The sequence below is a fragment of the Xenopus laevis genome, chromosome 7S (genome assembly GCF_017654675.1).
Source record: "Xenopus laevis strain J_2021 chromosome 7S, Xenopus_laevis_v10.1, whole genome shotgun sequence".
Lineage (NCBI taxonomy): Eukaryota > Metazoa > Chordata > Amphibia > Anura > Pipidae > Xenopus > Xenopus laevis.
Genome location: NC_054384.1, coordinates 107,324,875 through 107,343,956, shown reverse-complemented (window position 1 = coordinate 107,343,956; position 19,082 = coordinate 107,324,875). Strand labels below are relative to the sequence as shown.

Here is a 19,082-nt window from a genome sequence, read left to right as displayed (position 1 = left end):
CTAGGGGGTCGAAGTTTTTTTTAAAGAGACAGTACTTCGACTATCGAATGGTCGAATAGTCGAACGTTTTTTAGTTCAAAATGTTCCATTCGAAGTTGAAGTGGTAGTCGAAGTAGCCAATTCGATGGTCGAAGTAGCCAAAAAAATCATTCCAAATTCGAAGTTTTTTTATTCTATTCCTTCACTCGAGCTAAGTAAATGGGCCCCAAAACATTTGAGGAGTTAGAGGTTTTCTTTGTCTTATTAGGATCCCTCTGTTTTTTTTTTTCATTAGTGATTTTTATATTCACATCTTTTAATAAATTATATGGAATTTGTGGTTTTATAGATTTTTTTTTTGTGGTTTCAAAAACCTCCAAAACAATCAAACTCAGAATGTTGATAAATGGGCTTCCCCATTATTTTATTTCATTACACAACCCCGTATATGTCGAATCATTTCTGTGAATTTATGTTTCACATCCTTCTCTTTGAAACCACTTGGCTCCTTGTTCAGACCAAATGCTTCATCCATGTTCCATTTTCATACTTGGGCTGAAACAATGTCAACTCTCCTCAATGTGTTTTTACATAATATCTTCATATACATCTGTGTGTCTCATCTGAAGTGCAGCGTAAACTCTTTCAATGGGTTGGACATTCTGCAAAAGTACATAGACAAATGTGTTGCATTTTTTCCATAAAATTTTCGGCACAGAATGATTTTATATATTTTAATTTGTTTACTCTTTCTGTAACCCTAAGTCTATGTAAAATATACTCTAGAATGATATGTAGTTTTCAGTAAGATGTGACCGTCTCTAATGCTGACAATACATGATCAATATTGACTCAGGTTTGAGCCCTATTTATTCACCTCTAAAACTTCATAATTAAAGATACAGACTGGATCCAGAGCATTTCTAAGATAAAGCCCAAAGTAAAGTAAAATGCATAATCAACAATAGTACATGTTGCCGGTTTTGACCCGGACAGCCTAGTAATTTGAAGGGTTGCCCATGATTGACAAGGCTATCGGCCAACCCACTGCATCATGGCCCTGCCCCCTCTGTGTCACAGCCCACCCCCTCTGCATCAAGTATGAAGTATGAAGTCAAAGTATTTTTTAAAGAGACAGTACTTCGGTTATCGAATGGTCGAATAGTCGAATTCGAAATTTCAAAGTTTTTCAAATTCGATCCTTGATAAATCTGCCCCTATGTGTGTGCTTGCGCGGGTGGGGGGGGGCAAAGCTGGCGGGCTCTAGGACCAAATAAGGAAATCCAGACATTTATATGGGACCTCATTCCTTTTTATGCTCATGCAATTTTTTCTCCTTATTATATTTTATTTATTACACCCCCTCCTCTATCATCAGAATGATTTTGGCTGTATATGTCTAATGCATTTTTGTCTACTGACCATTTTTAAGCATTTTCATTACTGTAGTAGGTGTATTCAATCAGGTGACCATCTGGGAAGTCTAGGCATCTTGGTCAGACCCAGTGCATTAAAAATGCCCCATATTTATTCCTGGAATGGAAAAATATCAAATCTCCCCAGTTTGTTTTACCCTGACTCATATGCGGCTGCGTCTCTCTTCTTACGTGTAATGTAGATATTTCTAATGGACTGGGAATTCTGCAAATTGACATTGAGAAAAGGAAAAAAATGGAATATTTCGAGATTTATTATACCCAGAGGCTTCAAAAAGTCAGAAATGGAAAATCCACCATCTCAGACCTGCTGAGGTTGTATATACATCGATGGGAGAGGTCCATATCCTATTTGGACGTTTCAGTGGTCTGCACTGGAATTAGCCCGAAAATCTGACCATTTCGGTGAAAAATCTGACTTTTCAGTAAAAATCCAGAAAAAAATCAAGCAATTCGGGGAAACAATTGGAAAAAAAAACGTACAATTCAGGTTTTCCTTTAATTTTTTTGAGTTTTCCCCCAATCAGATTAAATCAAGCTGTTTTTAATAATAAATAAGGTCCAATTGCTTATTTATTTTATTTAAATTAAATAATAAGAAAACATCTGATATTTATAACCCCTAAGTGTTAGAATCAAAATCAGTTTTCCATGTGAGTCTGAAGCTTTTTACCAGCCTATGGGTCAGATCCAATTCAGTGACAAAAAGTTATCTTATGATTTATCATGTGAAAAGTCATGAACGAGGTTCAATTCGAGGAGAAAAAACTTTTCTCCTAATTCAGTCCCAGTTTTTTTTCCCCATAGACTTCAATAGAGTTTTCACTTGATAAACAATGAGATACGTTGTTCTGAATTGCAAAATTCAGAACAACTTTAATCTGAAATCGAATCTCGTCCATGAGTTTTTACGTGATTGTTGCAGAACAATAAAGCAGTAAGGAAAGGTTGCCACACCAAGGGGCAGATTTACTAAGCTCGAGTGAATAGTTCGAATCCAAAAATATTCAAATTTTTAAGTAATTTTTTGGGTACTTCGACCATAGAATTGGTCAAATTGATTCAAACGATTCGAATTAAAATCGAAGTACTGTCTCATTAAAAAAATCCATCGACTCAACACTTCGCCAACTAAAAGCTACCGAATTGAATGTTAGCCTATGGGGACATTGTAGATAGGTTTTAGGCAATTTTTAAGATCGAATAAAAATCATTCAATTGATCGATTCAAACGATTTTATTGTTCGATCAAACGATTTTTATTCGAACATTTTGCGCTAAAATCTTTCGAATTCGATATTCGAATTCGAAGGATTTTACTTTGAAGGTCGAATTGGAGGGTTTTTTAACCCTCAAAATTCGACCCTTGATAAAACAGCCCCGAAGTGTTACAGATGACTAATCCATACCATACCACTACTGGTCAGGTTATAGACACATCTAACTTTATAGACTTACTTGTATGTTGGTCTCAACTCTCCTGCCTCCAGAAGCCTCTAGTTTCTGTGACTTTCTGGATGTGTTTGGGGGAAAAAACCTCAAGTTTAGAGCATGTCAATATAATGATAATTACTATATACTGTATTAATAAAAATAATATCAAACACGTGCTAAAAGACTAATACAAGTTAATTGCAATCTGTTATCCAAGTTTATGACTTGTCTGTATTATCTCTTACAAAAGAATCTAATTACTGACCTGTAAAATAAGTATAGACCTAGAATCAATAGTATGACCAATACAGAACCAGCTACACCTCCGATTATTACCCCCATTGGCAGATCGTCTCCTGTCTGTGCAGCTGCAATTGAAGAAAATAACAGTTTAAATGGGCAGATTTATTAAGGTTCTAATTGTAAATTTGAATTCAAATTTCCGAGTTAGTCTATTTTGGTCAAAACACACAAATTCGAGTTGGGAATAATCCAAACTCAAACTCAAATTCGAATTCAAGATTTATCATACCTTCACCCTGGCAACAACTCGAATTTGACTATTCGCCACCTAAAACCGGCCGAGTTCATGTAAAAGTCAATGACAGAGGTCCAGTGACCCATTTGAACATGACATTCGAGTTTGAGAAAAAACTGGACTCGAGTTTAGTCTAATTCGTTTTGAATTTGATTTGAGTTTTTGAGTTGGTAATATTCGTTCGAGATTTAGATTCGAACGAATTTAGAGTTTTTCCTTAAATAAGATACTATTCAAGGTCATCTGAGGTAAGAACAAACTCTAACATTCGACCTTTGATAAATCAGTCCCCATGTGTAACAGTAATTATAGACAGCGAGATAAAAGTGATTAATTAATGCCTGGTCCCATTTTACCAATAATTCATTATCTGCAAGTACATACATTTTTTATTCTCTGTTACCAATTAGCCTAAGGGGCAGATTAATTAAGACTCAAATTTCGAGGGTTAAAAAACCTTCGAATTCGACCCTCAAAGTTAAATCCTTCGAATTCGAATATCGAATTCGAAGGATTTTAGTGCAAAAGGTTTGATCGAATAAAAATCGTTCGATCGATCGATAAAAAAGATTTTAAGCGATCGATCGAATGATTTTTATTCGATCATAAAAAGTGCCCAAAACTTATCTACAATGTCCCCATAGGCTAACATTCAATTCGGTAGCTTTTATTTGGCAAAGTATTGAGTCAAAGGATTTTTAAAGAGACAGTACTTTGATTATCGAATGGTCGAACGATTTTTACTTCAAATTTGATCGAATTTGACCAATTAGATGGTCGAAGTACCCAAAAAATTACTTCGAAAATCAAATATTTTTGAATTCGAACTATTCACTCGAGCTTAGTAAATCTGCCCCTACTGTAAGTGTGTGCCTAAATTTCTCAAGTCTCTCAAGTATCTGTGCCAGTAAAAGTAATTTGCAGGAGGATTGGCATCACTGGCACAGATTAATCTCACTTGATCGCCTTCTTTAATGTCCTTCTGACCATCAGATATGACTCTTACATTTTTTGGTGAATCTGTTAAAATAGAAATAATATTTAGCAGCCGGGCAACCATCAGGAGAAGAGATAGAGGTAGCTGTTTAGGATTAATGTTCATTGTGGCACTTCCACCTGATTGGCAGTTGTAATGGATGATCTTTCCTACAGTTTATCATAAATAGTGATTTTTAACAATAATGTCTGTTTTTTTGCTGTTTTTAAAACAAACAAATTAAAAATGAATTGCTTTTTTGCAATTCCTATTTGCTCTTGATATGCTTTGAGGGTCAATTAAGGAGAAGTTTGATAAGATACAAAGTTTTTTTCCCATGTATCTTTATTTTTTTGAGGGAAGGCACTAGCAAATCATTTGACATTAACAAGGGCTTTCACCTTAAAATTAAGTGAAAATATTAAAATACAAAGGTTATCCATTATTATTATTATTATTATTAACATGTATTTTTATAGCGCCAACATATTGCGTAGCACTGTAAAGTAAATGTGATTATACAACTAAATCACATGAATTATATACATAGAACATATGGAGTTACATACATCACAATCAATACCGGTACAAATGATAAGGAAGGCCCTATGCAAAAGAGCTTACACTCTAAAGGGAAGGGAGTAATACACAAGGTGTGGGAGTGGGCAAGATCGAATTAAGTGGGTGAGAAATGTGGTTTTGCGTTTGGTAGTTAAGCAGAGTGAGGGGAGGCCTCTCGAAAGAAGTGCGTTTTAAGAGATTGCTTGAAAGCAGAAAGGTTGGGAGAAAGTTGGACAGACTGTGGGAGAGAGTTCCAGAGGAGGGGTGCAGCCCTTGCAATGTCCCCATAGGCTAACATTCAATTCGGTAGCTTTTATTTGGTGAAGTATTGAGTCGAAGGATTTTTAAAGAGACAGTACTTCGATTATCGAATGGTCGAACGATTTTTACTTCGAATTTGATCGAATTTGACCAATTAGATGGTCGAAGTACTTAAAAAATTACTTAGAAATTCAAATATTTTTGGATTCGAACTGTTCACTCGAGCTTAGTAAATCTGTCCCTAAGTGTGTGCCTAAATTTTCCTTATTATTTTAGCACATTTTTCATACTATGTAATACTCACACATGACTGTGACAGCAAACCATGGGGAATAGAAAGATCTGCCTCTGTTCTGCACAATGCAGCTGTAGTTGCCAGAACGGGACTTTGTAATGTTATTTATTTGTAAAATTCTGCCAGTCTGTCCATTCACAGGATTCCCATTTAGATACCAGCTGTAGCTGTAGTGGGAGTTAGTTGTATTATAGTCTGAGAAATGACATTCAAGCTGCAGGACTTTTCCTTCCTCAATTTTATTTTTTCCTTTAATTGTGACATCTTTGTCGTCATCTGCAGAAACATTGGTAAATACAATTACATCAACATTCTGGTATTTTTAAGGTCCCGCTTCTCATAATACACAGTAGCATGAATTTCTTTGTTCTCTGCTGCAGGTAGGACTTTCATTTAGTGATGGGCGAATTTGCCCCGTTTCGATTCGACTAATATTTTGCGAAACGCAACTTTTGACACATGCATCAATTTTGTCGATCTCGTCAATTTTGACTTTGTATTAAAGTCAATATAAGTTTTGATGCCCATGACTTTTCAAACGGGCATCCAAATTTTTCTGAGGCCGGCGAATTTTTGCTGCAATTTTGCGAAGTTATTCGCCAGCAGCAAAACGTGGAAATTCACTGCGAATTTGTGCCTGGCGAATTCATTCGCCTATCAGTACTTTCATTCATTATAGGCATATTTATAAAGGTGTGTCAGAAAATGAAGGCACTGGAATACTCCAAGCTTTTCCCACTGGATAAAATAAGGCATAGTCCCAGAACTATGGAAAGAATGTTGGTGGATGTGTAGCTGCTGCTGATTTTTACACCACTTTTTGCTTCAGAAATTCTTGGTCATCTGATATTTCTGCTTTGCTGCCCCTTGAACTGGGTGCCATGAGCCTATCCATGGGATCATGAAATGAATAGATTACAAAGCACTTTGGGGTATAACAACGAACCCGATGCCAGGAGGCTTGGAACTCATCATAACTCTTCCAGCTGATAAATCACCATAAATCCAAATAAACCCTTTTGGAGATATATGTAAACTACATTTGAAAGAAGGAACTCTTCAAATCTGGAGTCAGTAGAACCCCAATGCACATGTATCACATACATAAACAGATATGTCTATATACAAATATAATATGTACAAATTACATAATGATACCTATTCTAAACTAAATGTAACTCTGAATATACTATGCTCGTTTCAGAAATCTGAAGCTGAATGAATCCCTCTTATGTGAGGTGTCACATGGTTTCAGAATAATACACCTGTTTCTGAACGACCAAGGAGCTATCAAAACATGTCCTGATCAAGATCATGTTCTACAGAAGCATAAGTTTGGATTATAAAAAAAAAAAAAAATCTTCCTATACTTGGACATTCCTTGAAGAACTGTTAAATCCAATAGAAAGGAAAGAACCAAGGGAAAGATCCCTTATCTGTAAAACCCCAGGTCCCGAGCATTCTAGATAATATCCTTCATATATGTGCTATAAAGGGTGCAAACTATCTGTCTTCTGTTTTTTAACCAATTACTGTAAGTAGTAAATACAAACACAACAATAATGTTCCTGTGTATTTAAAGTGGACCCGTCACCCAGACATAAAAATCTGTATAATAAAAGTCCTTCTTAAATTAAATATGAAATCCAATTTCTTTTTTTTTATTAAAGTATTCATAGCTGTTCTAAACTCATTTAAAAATATCAGCTGTCAATCAAGTATTGCCTACCCCGCCTCTATGCCTAGGCATAGAGGCGGGGCAAGCAATTACTTTCACTTTCCATTCAGCACTTCCTACATGTCACTGCTCTCCCCACATTCCCCCAGCTGTCTTAATGATTTAATTGTGTAACCAGGACATGGGGATGGACATTGGGTCCCCCATTCTGGTGCACAAACATGATTCTGAGATGATACAAGTCTTGTCTTAATAACAGTGTCCACACAATGGCTCCTGCCTGCTTGTTATAATTATGAATTCCCAGACTGATGGAAACAATATTCAAATAATTTAAACAGTGTAATTAAAGTTCATTTTGCTTGACTAACATGATAAAATAGGATTTGGATCATTTTGTTTGGGTGACGGGTCCCCTTTAATAATGAAACATCAATTACTTACATAAAACCTGCAGCTCCAAAACCTTGGAATCTCCAGTTCCCAGTGGGTTCCATGCGGTGCAGGAATATTTCTTTCTGTCCCGCCGCACAGTCTCAGTTAGGTTCTGCCCATGCTCCTTTTTCCACATTTTAGTATTGTCTCTCAAGTATCTGTGCCAGTAAAAGTAATTTGCAGGAGGGTTGGCATCACTGGCACAGATTAATCTCACTTGATCGCCTACTTTAATGTCCTTCTGACCATCAGATATGACTCTTACATTTTTTGGTGAATCTGTTAAAATAGAAATAATATTTAGCAGCCGGGCAACCATCAGGAGAAGAGATAGAGGTAGCTGTTTAGGATTAATGTTCATTGTGGCACTTCCACCTGATTGGCAGTTGTAATGGATGATCTTTCCTACAGTTTATCATAAATAGTGATTTTTCACAATAATGTCTGTTTTTTTGCTGTTTTTAAAACAAACAAATTAAAAATGAATTGCTTTTTGCAACTCCTATTTGCTCTTGATATGCTTTGAGGGTCAATTAAGGAGAAGTTTGATGAGATACAAAGATTTTTTCCATTTTATCTTTATTTTTTTGAGGGAAGGCACTAGCAAATCATCTGACAATAACAAGGGCTTTCACCTTAAAATGAAGTGAAAATATTAAAATACAAAGGTTATCCATTATCCATTTGTTCAGCATCTGCAAATAAAAATTTTTTTTGGGAGTAAAAGTGTTTTACCTTTCATTGTAAAGAACTAAAAAAAATGTTTTTAAAACAAAAATATTCCGGTGGATTGAATAGGGAAATATCAGTTACTCACATAAAACCTCCACCTCTAAAACCTTGGAATTTCCAGTTCCCAGTGGGTTCTTTGCAGTGCAGGAGTATTTCTCGTTGTCCCACCCAACAGTCACAGGTATGTTCTGCCCAGGGGGATCCTAGCCATTTTGCGCCTGAGACGGCCTTCCTTTTTCCACCCCCACCCCTGCCCACGGCACTCACTATGGCGCTCTCTGCACTAGAAGAGCCGAATTTCTGGGTTGAAAGATGGAAATTCGGCTCTTAGTTACAAGCATTTTTGCTGCCCCTGGCAACCAGGGGGGCAATGTAGCCTGAGGCGAGTTGATTAACTTGACTCATTGGTGGAGCACCCCTCGCTCTGCCCATGGTCCTCTCTCAACTCAACACTTCCATCTCTCTTATTGTTGTACCAGATAAAGTCATTGCCTGCAAGGTTGGCATCACTGGCTTAAAGTCACCTCATCCCCTTCTTTCATTTCTTTATTGCCATTAAATATGATTCTTACATTTTTTGGAGAATCTGTTAAAAGAGAAATTATAGCAGGGCAGCCGTGAGGGAAGCAGGGTTTTACAGGGTAGCTGTCAGGGGCAACAACTATGGCACTGAATCTCAAAGAGTTACACCTCCATTGGCAGTTTGGCAGTGGTTTCAGTTGGGATACCTGATCTTCACAAAAACATATAGGGGCCCATTTACTTTGAGTGAAGGAATAGAGGAAAAAAAGTTCGAATTTCGAATGGTCGAATATGGCTACTTCGACCATCAAACAGGCTACTTCGACCTTCGACTACGACCTTCGACTTCGAATCGAACGATTCAAACTAAAAATCGTTCCACTATTCGACTATTCGATAGTCGAAGTACTGTCTCTTTAAAAAATTCTTCAACCCCCTAGTTCGCCACCTAAAACCTATGTTTTAGCCTATGGGGAAGGTCCCCATAGGCTTTCCAAGGTTTTTTTGATCGAAGGAATTTCGTTCGATTGAGGGTTTAAAATACTTAGAATCGTTAGATTCGAAGGATTTAATCGTTCGATCGTTCGATTATTCGTTCGATCGTTCGATCGAACGAATTGCGCTAAATCCTTTGACTTCGATATTCAAAGTCGAAGGATTTCAATTCGGCAGTCGAATATCGAGGGTTAATTAACCCTCGATATTCGACCCTATGTAAATTTGCCCCATATTGTTTAAATATTTGTTTGAGATCCTAACAGAGCAATACAGAGTTAAGAACCAAATGTGTAAATGCTTATTGATGTCCTGTGAGAAATGTGTTTGGAAACCCTTCCTCCAACCCGCATACCACAACTCAGCCAAGAAGAGACTATGGGGCAAATTTACTAAAGGGCGAAGTGACTAACGCTGGCGAAAATTTGTAAATTCGCTAGTGAAGGAGATAGACTCTAGCGCTACTTCGAACTCTAACGCCAGACAGATTTTCACTCTGGCGAATGGACGTAACTATGCAAATTCACTAAGATTCTGATTTTATTGAACGTTACCTCTTGCGCCAGACTTGCCATCGCCACCTCAGACCAGGCGAAGTGAGCGTTCCTCAAAAAAAAGTTGAACATTTTTCTAAGTCCCAAAAAACGCTGGCGACTTTTACTTTTTACAGGGTGATAGGCTGAAAAAGATCATACATTTTTTTTTTGGAGTACCCAGCTTCCCCCCTACATTTCCTAACATATGGCACATAAACTATACACTGGGCTCGTGTGTAGGGCAATATAACTAGTGATGGGTGAATTTATCCGCCAGGTGCAAATTCGCCTGATTCGCCGCCAGCGAAAAAATTCGTGAAACGGCCGCGAAAAAACGGACGCCGGTGTCAAAAACAAGACGCCGGCGCCATTTCGTGAATTTTTTGCCATTTTGCTAATTTTGCGGGAAATTCGCTAATTTTTCAGCAAAGCGAAACAGCGCAAATTCGCCCATCACTAAATATAACAACTCTATTTTATTTTATTACGGGTCCCTGGACTTGTGTAATGTAATGGATTTGCTGCAAAATATACGTCCATTGTACTTTAACTTCACGCCGTATGCTAAGAAGGCATTGCTAGCGTAACTTCGAACTGCTTATCATATTATCGCTAGCGCAAATTCACAAGCGTTCAGAACCCTGGACGCAACTTCGGATTTTCGTGAATTAGCGTTCTCCTGGCGAATCTACGCCTGGCGAAGTGTTGTGATGTCAACGAAGCCGTCGCTGGCGCAATTTGGGAGGTAAGTAAGATTGCCCCTATATCTAAAGCAAGATCATGTCTAGCGCCTTAAATGGCATGTCAGTGGATTAATATGGGAATAGAAATAGTAATTACATTTTAAAATTTGTACACAAATGACACCATGCAAGAGGTACAGCAAGAATGCAGTATGCATAGAAGGATGGGTAATAGCTTAAATATAAATTATATTGATTATATTGATTAAATTATATTAAACATTTTTTAGCCATTAAGGTAGTTGGCCAGACTCTCAGTCGAAGTATTCTAATGAGCCCACCTACACATGACATATGGAAAACCTACATTTTCTGTGTTAGCCAGTACCTACACTTTATATTTAAAACGGCCAGTTTTTTAGATATCTTCCAATTTGGATGTATAGCGTCACATATAAGTTCAGTCCCATGATCCTGGCAGTTGGGGAGATATTCCATAACAGTTGTAACTTTCCGTACTCCATCCTTAAGTTTATACTGCCTTTCAGTGAGTTTATGTCCAGCTTTGTTCCACTGTAGAGTAGGGGGACTGGAGGGGCAGGTGTGTTCTACAGAGCAGGAGATGGAGACACTTTCCCCCTCAGTTAGATCTGTGGGTATCTCTATTGATGGCTCATTGGGAACATCTAAAAGAAAACATGAATTCAGTTACTATTAACAGATATGATAGGATCTGACTATGGCATTGATGCTCTTTTCTCATATCATCCAATTTATCCTTCATCTCTGTATCATCAATTGGCCCAAATGCAGCTTTTCTGAAGAGGCAATAGACAGACATGTTCAACTTGGGCTCAATAAATGGACTTTTAATTGTTCTGCATATAATGCCAGTTGAGAAAATAATACGTAGACAATGCCGAAAGTATTTTATTTGATATTATTTTATTTATCTTAGAATATTTTATATTATTCCATGATACGTATTGTCCCATCAATGTATTTAATTAACCCTTATCTATTATTATTATTATTATTTATATAGTGCCATCATTTCACACAGTGCTTTGTGCTGGAAATAAGACATTTTTACGGATATATATATAATAATATGTATCCTTAATTGTATTTAAAAATAAATATTAATAATACAGATTATTATTGCTTCTTGAATAAGGAGGCACAGCAGTATTAACAATTTACCAAACATTTTTATATATATATATATATATATATATATATATATATATATATATATATAGAACATTCAAGTAGAAGTTTTTTAATCCATTATCTTTCTAAAGCACCTTATTCTTCATATCTTCATAGTTCCTATTAAATTCCCGAAATCAGTTCCTACTCTACTATGGCAACTCCATGCCCTCCTTTAAGGAGGCTTAGATATGGTACGTCTCTATCAAGATTGGGGGGTAGTGAGAAGCAAATACCAGGTTCTTTTCTTTGGCAATATGTTGACATTATCTTAGTCTTGCAGGAAGGTACCAATGCCATAAACATTGCAGTAGAATATAATACAACATTTTTTAGCAGTGCACTATTATTCTGCACCAAGCCTTTTACCTTTAGTTTTCAACTTTTGGGCACTTTATTTATGGGGAATAACTGGACCTTCCAGCACTATGTATCTATCATCATATCCTTGACCCCCGACATCACTGGATGGGTCTACACAAATACTTTGTGTACTCCTTACATAGCATTAGATTTTGTAAAATGGCTGCAAAGGATACTGTGACAGGGCCGGAACTAGGTGTAGGCAGAATAGGCACCTGCCTAGGGTGCAGGGTGTCGGGCAGGTACCTGTTATAGTGTTACCCCTTGTCTGTGTTTGCTCCTCTCCCCTCTGCCTCCCTCTCCCCATCCTCCCCTGCCCTCCCCTCTGCCGTCCTCTCCCCTCCCTGCTCTCCGGAGCTGCCGCTCTATAAATATATACACAAAAGTTTTTCTGCAAGCTTTAGTTCCTTATTAAAAACATAGATCATTTAGTGCTCCAATATTCATGTGCTTTTATTTTCATTTAGATTGATACCTGCTACCTTAGAGACTCATAACATCCCCTACCTGAGACTTCAACATGTACAGTCTGACACGTAGCGAAGACACAACAGTTTCCATGTATATAGGGATAATAAGTGCCAGTTTCTTGCACATCATTAATCCTCAGGGAGCAGCTGTTTGGGTCATTGCTGACCAGGAAAGTGCGACCTCTGTAATGTTCATTCACATCAGAGGGATCCCGGTGGTTGAATATTTTATAGTCAAGTTGAAGATTGATTTCCTTGTACCAAACCAGATTGAAGTTCTCATAGTCCCTGGGGCGGGTGAAGGTGCAGGGAATCTCCACACAGGATCCTCTCAATGCTCTGATGGATTCAGGGAGGGTAAATGCCCAATTCTGACTGTAGGAACCTGGGAACCAGCCTGACAAACAGACACATTAGTGCAACACACACAGTGTATAGAGACTGTAGCACAAACCTGTGACCAACTAGAGTGATACAGTGCACAATATTCTTCTAATTCAGTGAAAACACGGTAATTATTTTAAATGAAAACAAGCAAACAAAAAATCATTGTATACACTCATGGGAAATCAGGGGACATAAAATGTAAAAAATTTGTAAGGCACCTATTGTTACCTATAATTGTTACCTATAATTATATCTATAGGCCAGAGGAAAGATACATCCTTCCACAACTTTCTATCGTTATCTCTGTTCCTTGCAATCATACTCACTTTACTTGTAATTCATTCTTTCCTTATAACTTTGTGGAGAACCATAGAGTTAAATTTGTCTCTATGGCTTTAATTCCCTATACTTCCTGATCTCCCTTGTTACTGGGCAAAAGCTCATGTATCTAGTTTAAGTATTTGCATATCCCAATTATTGGCCAGGAGGAACTGTGACCACTTCCTGCCTCACTTTAGCATAGTGCTGGGGAAGGAGTGGCACTTCCTCTATGCCGTCCACCTGAGGAACAGGGTGTATGTGTGCTCTGAGCCTGGGCATGGGTCCAGTAAAGTCAGGGTACAGGGCTCCGTGAATGAGGCATTATATAGTGGCAGGTGTAGCTCCTGTAATAGTACACTACACAGATTTACTAAGGGTCGAATTTCGAGGGTTAAAAAACCCTAGAATTCGACCCTCAAAGTAATATCGAATTCGAAGGATTTTAGCAGAAAAGCTTTGTTCAATCGAACGATTTTAAGCGATCGATCGAACAATTTTTATTCGACCGAAAAAAACGTAGAAAAGTTCTGGGGAAGGTCCCCATAGGCTAACATTGGACTTCGGTAGCTTTAATTTGGCGAAGTATGAAGTCAAAGTTTTTTTTAAAGAGACAGTACTTTGATTATCGAATGGTTGAATGGTCGAACGTTTTTTTCTTCGATTCGATGGTCGAAGTACCCAAAAAATTACTTCGAAAATCTAATATCTTTTGATTCTGACTATTCACTCGAGCTTAGTAAATCTGCCCCTAGGAGTGTAAGTCAGTTAGGATTGAGCTAAAAAGAGCAGTTCTGAGCTCCAACATAGGAGTGGCAGTTTGGAGGTATCTCTCCCAGGCCATATTGCCTGTAGTATTGGGATCCCAGTGGAGAGGGAATCAGGATAGAGGATTTCCCGGAGGTGATCCAGAGACCACTACTGGGATGTTTGCAGAGGCGAATTCACGCCTGGCAAATAAATTCTCCCATCCCTAGTAACCGGTGTTCTACTGGTACTAGTCCGGGAAGGCTGTTATTTAGCCCAAAAATGTGTTACAACTGTATTACAGGTCCCTCTCTTTCCTTGCTGGGGAATAATGGCACACAAAGGGAAAGGAATATCTTATGAAATCTAATGATAGAGGTACAGCTTTATACTTTCCTTCTGTGACCTCAATTTTAAAAATTCTCTTTTCAGTCTCAGTGCCCTCAGTCCAGGTATGGGTCTACTGGTTGAGTGACTCTATGTTTTGTTTTTTGTGCCCACTTTCTTTTCTTTGGTTAGTGTTCTGATACTCTTGTAACATCAACCAGCAATGCAGTGATGTGTCAGCCCAATATAATACTTTCTTATGTCAACTGTAATATTCCCTACAAAACACTGGTGAGCAGCAAGTCTAAAACCCGCTCCAAACTGATTTCCAGAGCAACATATATAAGACTGAGGGACACGGCATTTGCCTGGTTGACTAAATAGCATCCCATATATACAAGAGGTAGTGCAGTCAGAGGTGAAACACAGTTTGTGATAGGATGGGGCTTGTGGGAGGGTTGGGGCTTATGGAAGCGTGGAATTGTCTGAGTAAATCAGGGTGTTTTCATAATGGAGTCATAAAAGTCATTATAATGAGTGGCTGGGTCGATCAGAGGGTGGTGCGTTCACAAGTTTTTTTCCCTTAATTTGAGCCCACATTCTAATTCTTGGCAGGGATGTCTGCTCCAGGGCCCAGATGACCATTGGTTTAATAATTACAATGTATGATCTAATGGCACAAATCCTACAATGTACAATGAACTGTTTTATAGCTCTCAATATATAAAGCAGCTCAGTGAGGAATTGCATAGTCAGCAAAAATAAAACCATATAATTATTTTATACCAGGAACCCTCATATGTGAGATATTATTTTTTGAAACTACATTTTTTTTTAAAAAAAAAAATACAATTTTGTGTGTTACTATCTGAATGATATGGAACAGTGTTGACTTTACCTTCAAAAAAAACCAAGAGAATAATCCACTTTAAGTGCATGTTTTGCTCAATCCTGTAACATTCCAACCAATCTTGGTCTTATTCCTGAAACAAAAACCAAATGAAAAATGTATCTGTGGTTGGCAATGATACATTCTCTGTGTTGGGTCTACTTCTATGTAATTTGTTCATTAATGACCTAGGGGAGGGCATTCTAGATGAATGATCCAATATATCTTATAGGGGGGCTCCTTTTGCGTAGAAGATGTATTAGCACTCAGTACATTAAAGAAATCCAGTCTCTCTACATGCAGAATTTGTTCAAAAGGTAGTTACTTTGTTAGATTTTGTTTGTATTGGAATCAGTTATTTGAGTGAGCTCTAATTCATCTGCTAGGAAAGGAGCCCCCCCCTATAAGATATATTGGATCAGTCATCTGACACCCAACTGCTGCATGAAGACAGAATGAAGAGAAACAGATGCTGAGAGAGGAATAGACTAGAGAGGATAAACTTGATTATTTCAGAAAAAATGAAGAATTGTTAATTGATTGTATTTAGAAAGCTTCTTATTTCAGTATGAGGAAGCTTATATTACATTTTCATTTTTGCGATAGTTCCCCTAGATCCACCACAACAGGTTTAAGAAAAGAGATGTGCACAGTCATGATCTAAAAAAAGTTAATAATCTACCCCAAAAACACAGTCAATATAGCAGTTACACTTATTTATACACCCCACATCTCTTAGACATAAGATAACCCATTTCCACTTACCTGCACGGAAGAGTTAATATTAGACTCTCCACAACAAGTAAAAACCAACAACAGAAGGAAATATTTTCTTATTTCCAGTAAATCCAGTAACAACAGAATAGGTTGACACAAGCAGATTCATTAGTTGGCTGCTTAGGGTTACTAATAAATAATTATACACTGTAAAAATTGAATGTAGTAATAAAAACTGTCATATAAACCTTAGCTGATCATTGCACCACAATTGTTCAGGCAGAAAAATAATAAAGAAAAAAGAACACAAGTGGTGCGCAGCTCTGCTCTTGAAAGCAAAATCAAATGACTTAATCCAAAAAAAGAAAAGAAAAGGTTAGAAATCACATTGTGGTCTCCCCAGTCCAAGGGACATCCTTTTTTAAGAGTTACAGTATAAATCAGAAGAGATCCACTCCTAGTAATGCAGTAGCCAATATAGTTATAAAAATAAAAAAAATCTTTAATAGGACAAGTGACGCGTTTTGTGCCAAATGGACACTTACTTGAAGGCCGATCAGGCAGCGATACAGTTCACTACATTGCCTAGAGCTGCACTTATTGTAATAACTCTCTAAGTGCAAGTGTATTTCATCAGAGTCCTTGTTCCCTTTGACTTTACATTTATCTATACATAAATATCCTGTATCAGCCACTTACAGATTGTGTAAGATAAGCCACTAGTTCCACTACAGACTCAGTCCTGAAACCCTAATTTTTACAACTTTTCAAGATTATTCACATGCAACCCTCACAACAGCTACAACAGTCACTGTATAGCCCCTAACTTACTGAGGGTTGAAACCCAATTTTCTGGGTATAATTATTTATTATATATTATATAATTTTATCATGGTCTACACCAGTGATCCCCAACCAGTAGCTCGTGAGCAACATGTTGCTCTCCAACCCCTTGGATGTTGCTCCAAGTGGCCTCAAAGCAGGGGCTTATTTTTGAATATGTTTTGGTTTGCAAGTTTTGGTTGTATAAAAACCAGGCGAAAACTGCCAAACAGAGCCTCAATGCAGGTTGACAATCCACATAGGGGCTACCAAATGGCCAATCACAGCACTTATTTGGCACCCCAAGAACATTTTTCATGCTAGTGTTGCTCCCCAACTGCTTTTACTTCTGAATGTTGCTCAGGGGTTCAAAAGGTTGGGGATCCCTGGTCTACACCATTCCTCATTACACTGCCTTGTGTTCCATCTATGATCCCTCTATGTTAATATAATAAATCCAGTACATACCAGTCCTCACACAAGTCCAGCCACAAACTGCTTAAAATGGAAATGACAGCTAGGAAGCCTGGGTATGATATATCTGCCACATAATGTTCATTTTAGGGAAGTGGCTGATCATATGCAAATCAGTTCTTTGGTACCACAGTGGTTAGTGTGGAAAGTGAATGCACATTATATATGTTTGCATATGAGAAATGATAATACAGGTATGGAACCTATTATCCAGAATGCTCGGGACCTGGGCTTTCCGGATAACGGATCTTTCTGTAATTTGGATCTTGATACCTTAAGTCTACTAGAAAATCCTGTAAACATTAAATAAACCCAATAGGCTGGTTTTGCCTATTAATTAATTATAATTAATTATATCTTAGTTGAGATCAAGTACAAGCTACTGTTTTATTATTACACAGAAAAGGGAAATATTTTTAAATATTTAAATTATTTGGATAAACTGGCGTCTATGGGAGACAGCAATTCTGTAATTCTGAGTTTTCTGGATAACGGGTTTCAGGATAATGGATCACATACAAATAGTATGGAAAATGCTGTTACCCTTTCCAGAAGTCAAGTGGGGCTAGATCTAAAAAGGCTCATGAAATAGATGTAAAATTGCTGATGTAAGAAGTTTTTTACATATTTAAGACTTGATTTTTTTTTTTTATAACTTGACAATAACCATTGAGCATAAATCCCACCCTAACTGATCTTTAGGCTTGACTCTTACATTTAGAACCCCCTCCAATCAACTTCCCCCAGAAGCTTAGTATTTCTTATTACATGGGTGGGAACATGAATAATCAACAAACACATTAACTTATGTCTTCCCAGGAAAAAAATGAAGACTAGTTTGGTTTCAGCAATAAAATTAAATTTCGGTGATTAATAGTCGAGTTTACTGGTAGTCTGAAGATGTTATAAGCTAACCCCAGGAGCTCAGATCCCAATACAACTTAGGGGTTATTTATCAAAGTCCGAATTTATCTCAGTATTTTCTGTTACAAACTCCGACCAAATCTGCTCGGGTTTTTTGCGCTTATTTAATATTAAATTTTCCCAAAAATTTGCTTTGTGGGAAAAAGTACTTATTTTTTTTGATTTTTCATCTGATTTTAACATTTTTTTTCATGTTTTTCACCAGAAAACTCAGATTTTTTCCCGAAAATACAGAAAACTTTGGGGTATTGCACGAAGCCCAGCACACGTCAAAAAATCATTGGGACTTCTCCTATTAACTTATATGCAACCTCGGCAGGTCTGAGATGCCGGATTTTCTGATTCAGACGTTTCCATCCACTGAGTTTAATAAATTCCCAAAAATTTGTGATTTAGTCTGATTTTATTAAAATTTCGTATTTTTTTCATTCGGAGTTTAGTAAAAATCCCCTTAGTGTTTCAACGAAGAACCAGTCTAAAATGTATTAATTTACACATTGCATTGCTGCCTATGTCATCATGTTCATACAGACACATGTAACAGTTGTAGACTAAAGTCCATTTGTTCACCCAATTGAATGAACTCCCTGTGTGCACTGTACATTTTGGGCCAATTTCAATTTTGCTTCCAGTGCATAAAACTCTTCTTGCCATTTTAGTAATGTGGTACTTCTCAGAAATCCAATAGAAGAGAACCCACGAGCCAAAGAATGAGAGCTTGTTTTGTCAGTCCCAAGTGGTGAACATGGGGATGGGTCCATTCTTATAAAGACTGTAGTACTCATTAGAGGGGAGATGCTGCCCACAGAGCAGACTAACTAAGGGTATCCACTGTCCTTGCTGATTAGCAACACTGAGCAGGGAGATGACT

At 37.5% G+C, this 19,082-nt stretch overlaps 1 protein-coding gene across 1 annotated transcript; it reads right to left on the bottom strand.

Annotated features, from left to right (window-relative positions):
- Positions 1 to 375: 375 nt before the first annotated feature.
- LOC121396603 (sialoadhesin-like) lies at positions 376 to 17,313 on the bottom strand. Its single transcript, XM_041571707.1, has 9 exons — positions 17,282 to 17,313; positions 15,284 to 15,368; positions 12,644 to 13,003; positions 10,954 to 11,247; positions 7,603 to 7,872; positions 5,490 to 5,756; positions 3,115 to 3,217; positions 2,874 to 2,928; positions 376 to 641 (listed from the first exon to the last, which is right to left on the bottom strand). The coding sequence occupies exons 2-9, from the start codon at positions 15,321 to 15,323 to the stop codon at positions 567 to 569; spliced, it is 1,464 nt and encodes a 487-aa protein (XP_041427641.1). The 5' UTR covers positions 15,324 to 15,368; positions 17,282 to 17,313; the 3' UTR covers positions 376 to 566.
- Between the last annotated feature and the right edge of the window lie 1,769 nt (positions 17,314 to 19,082).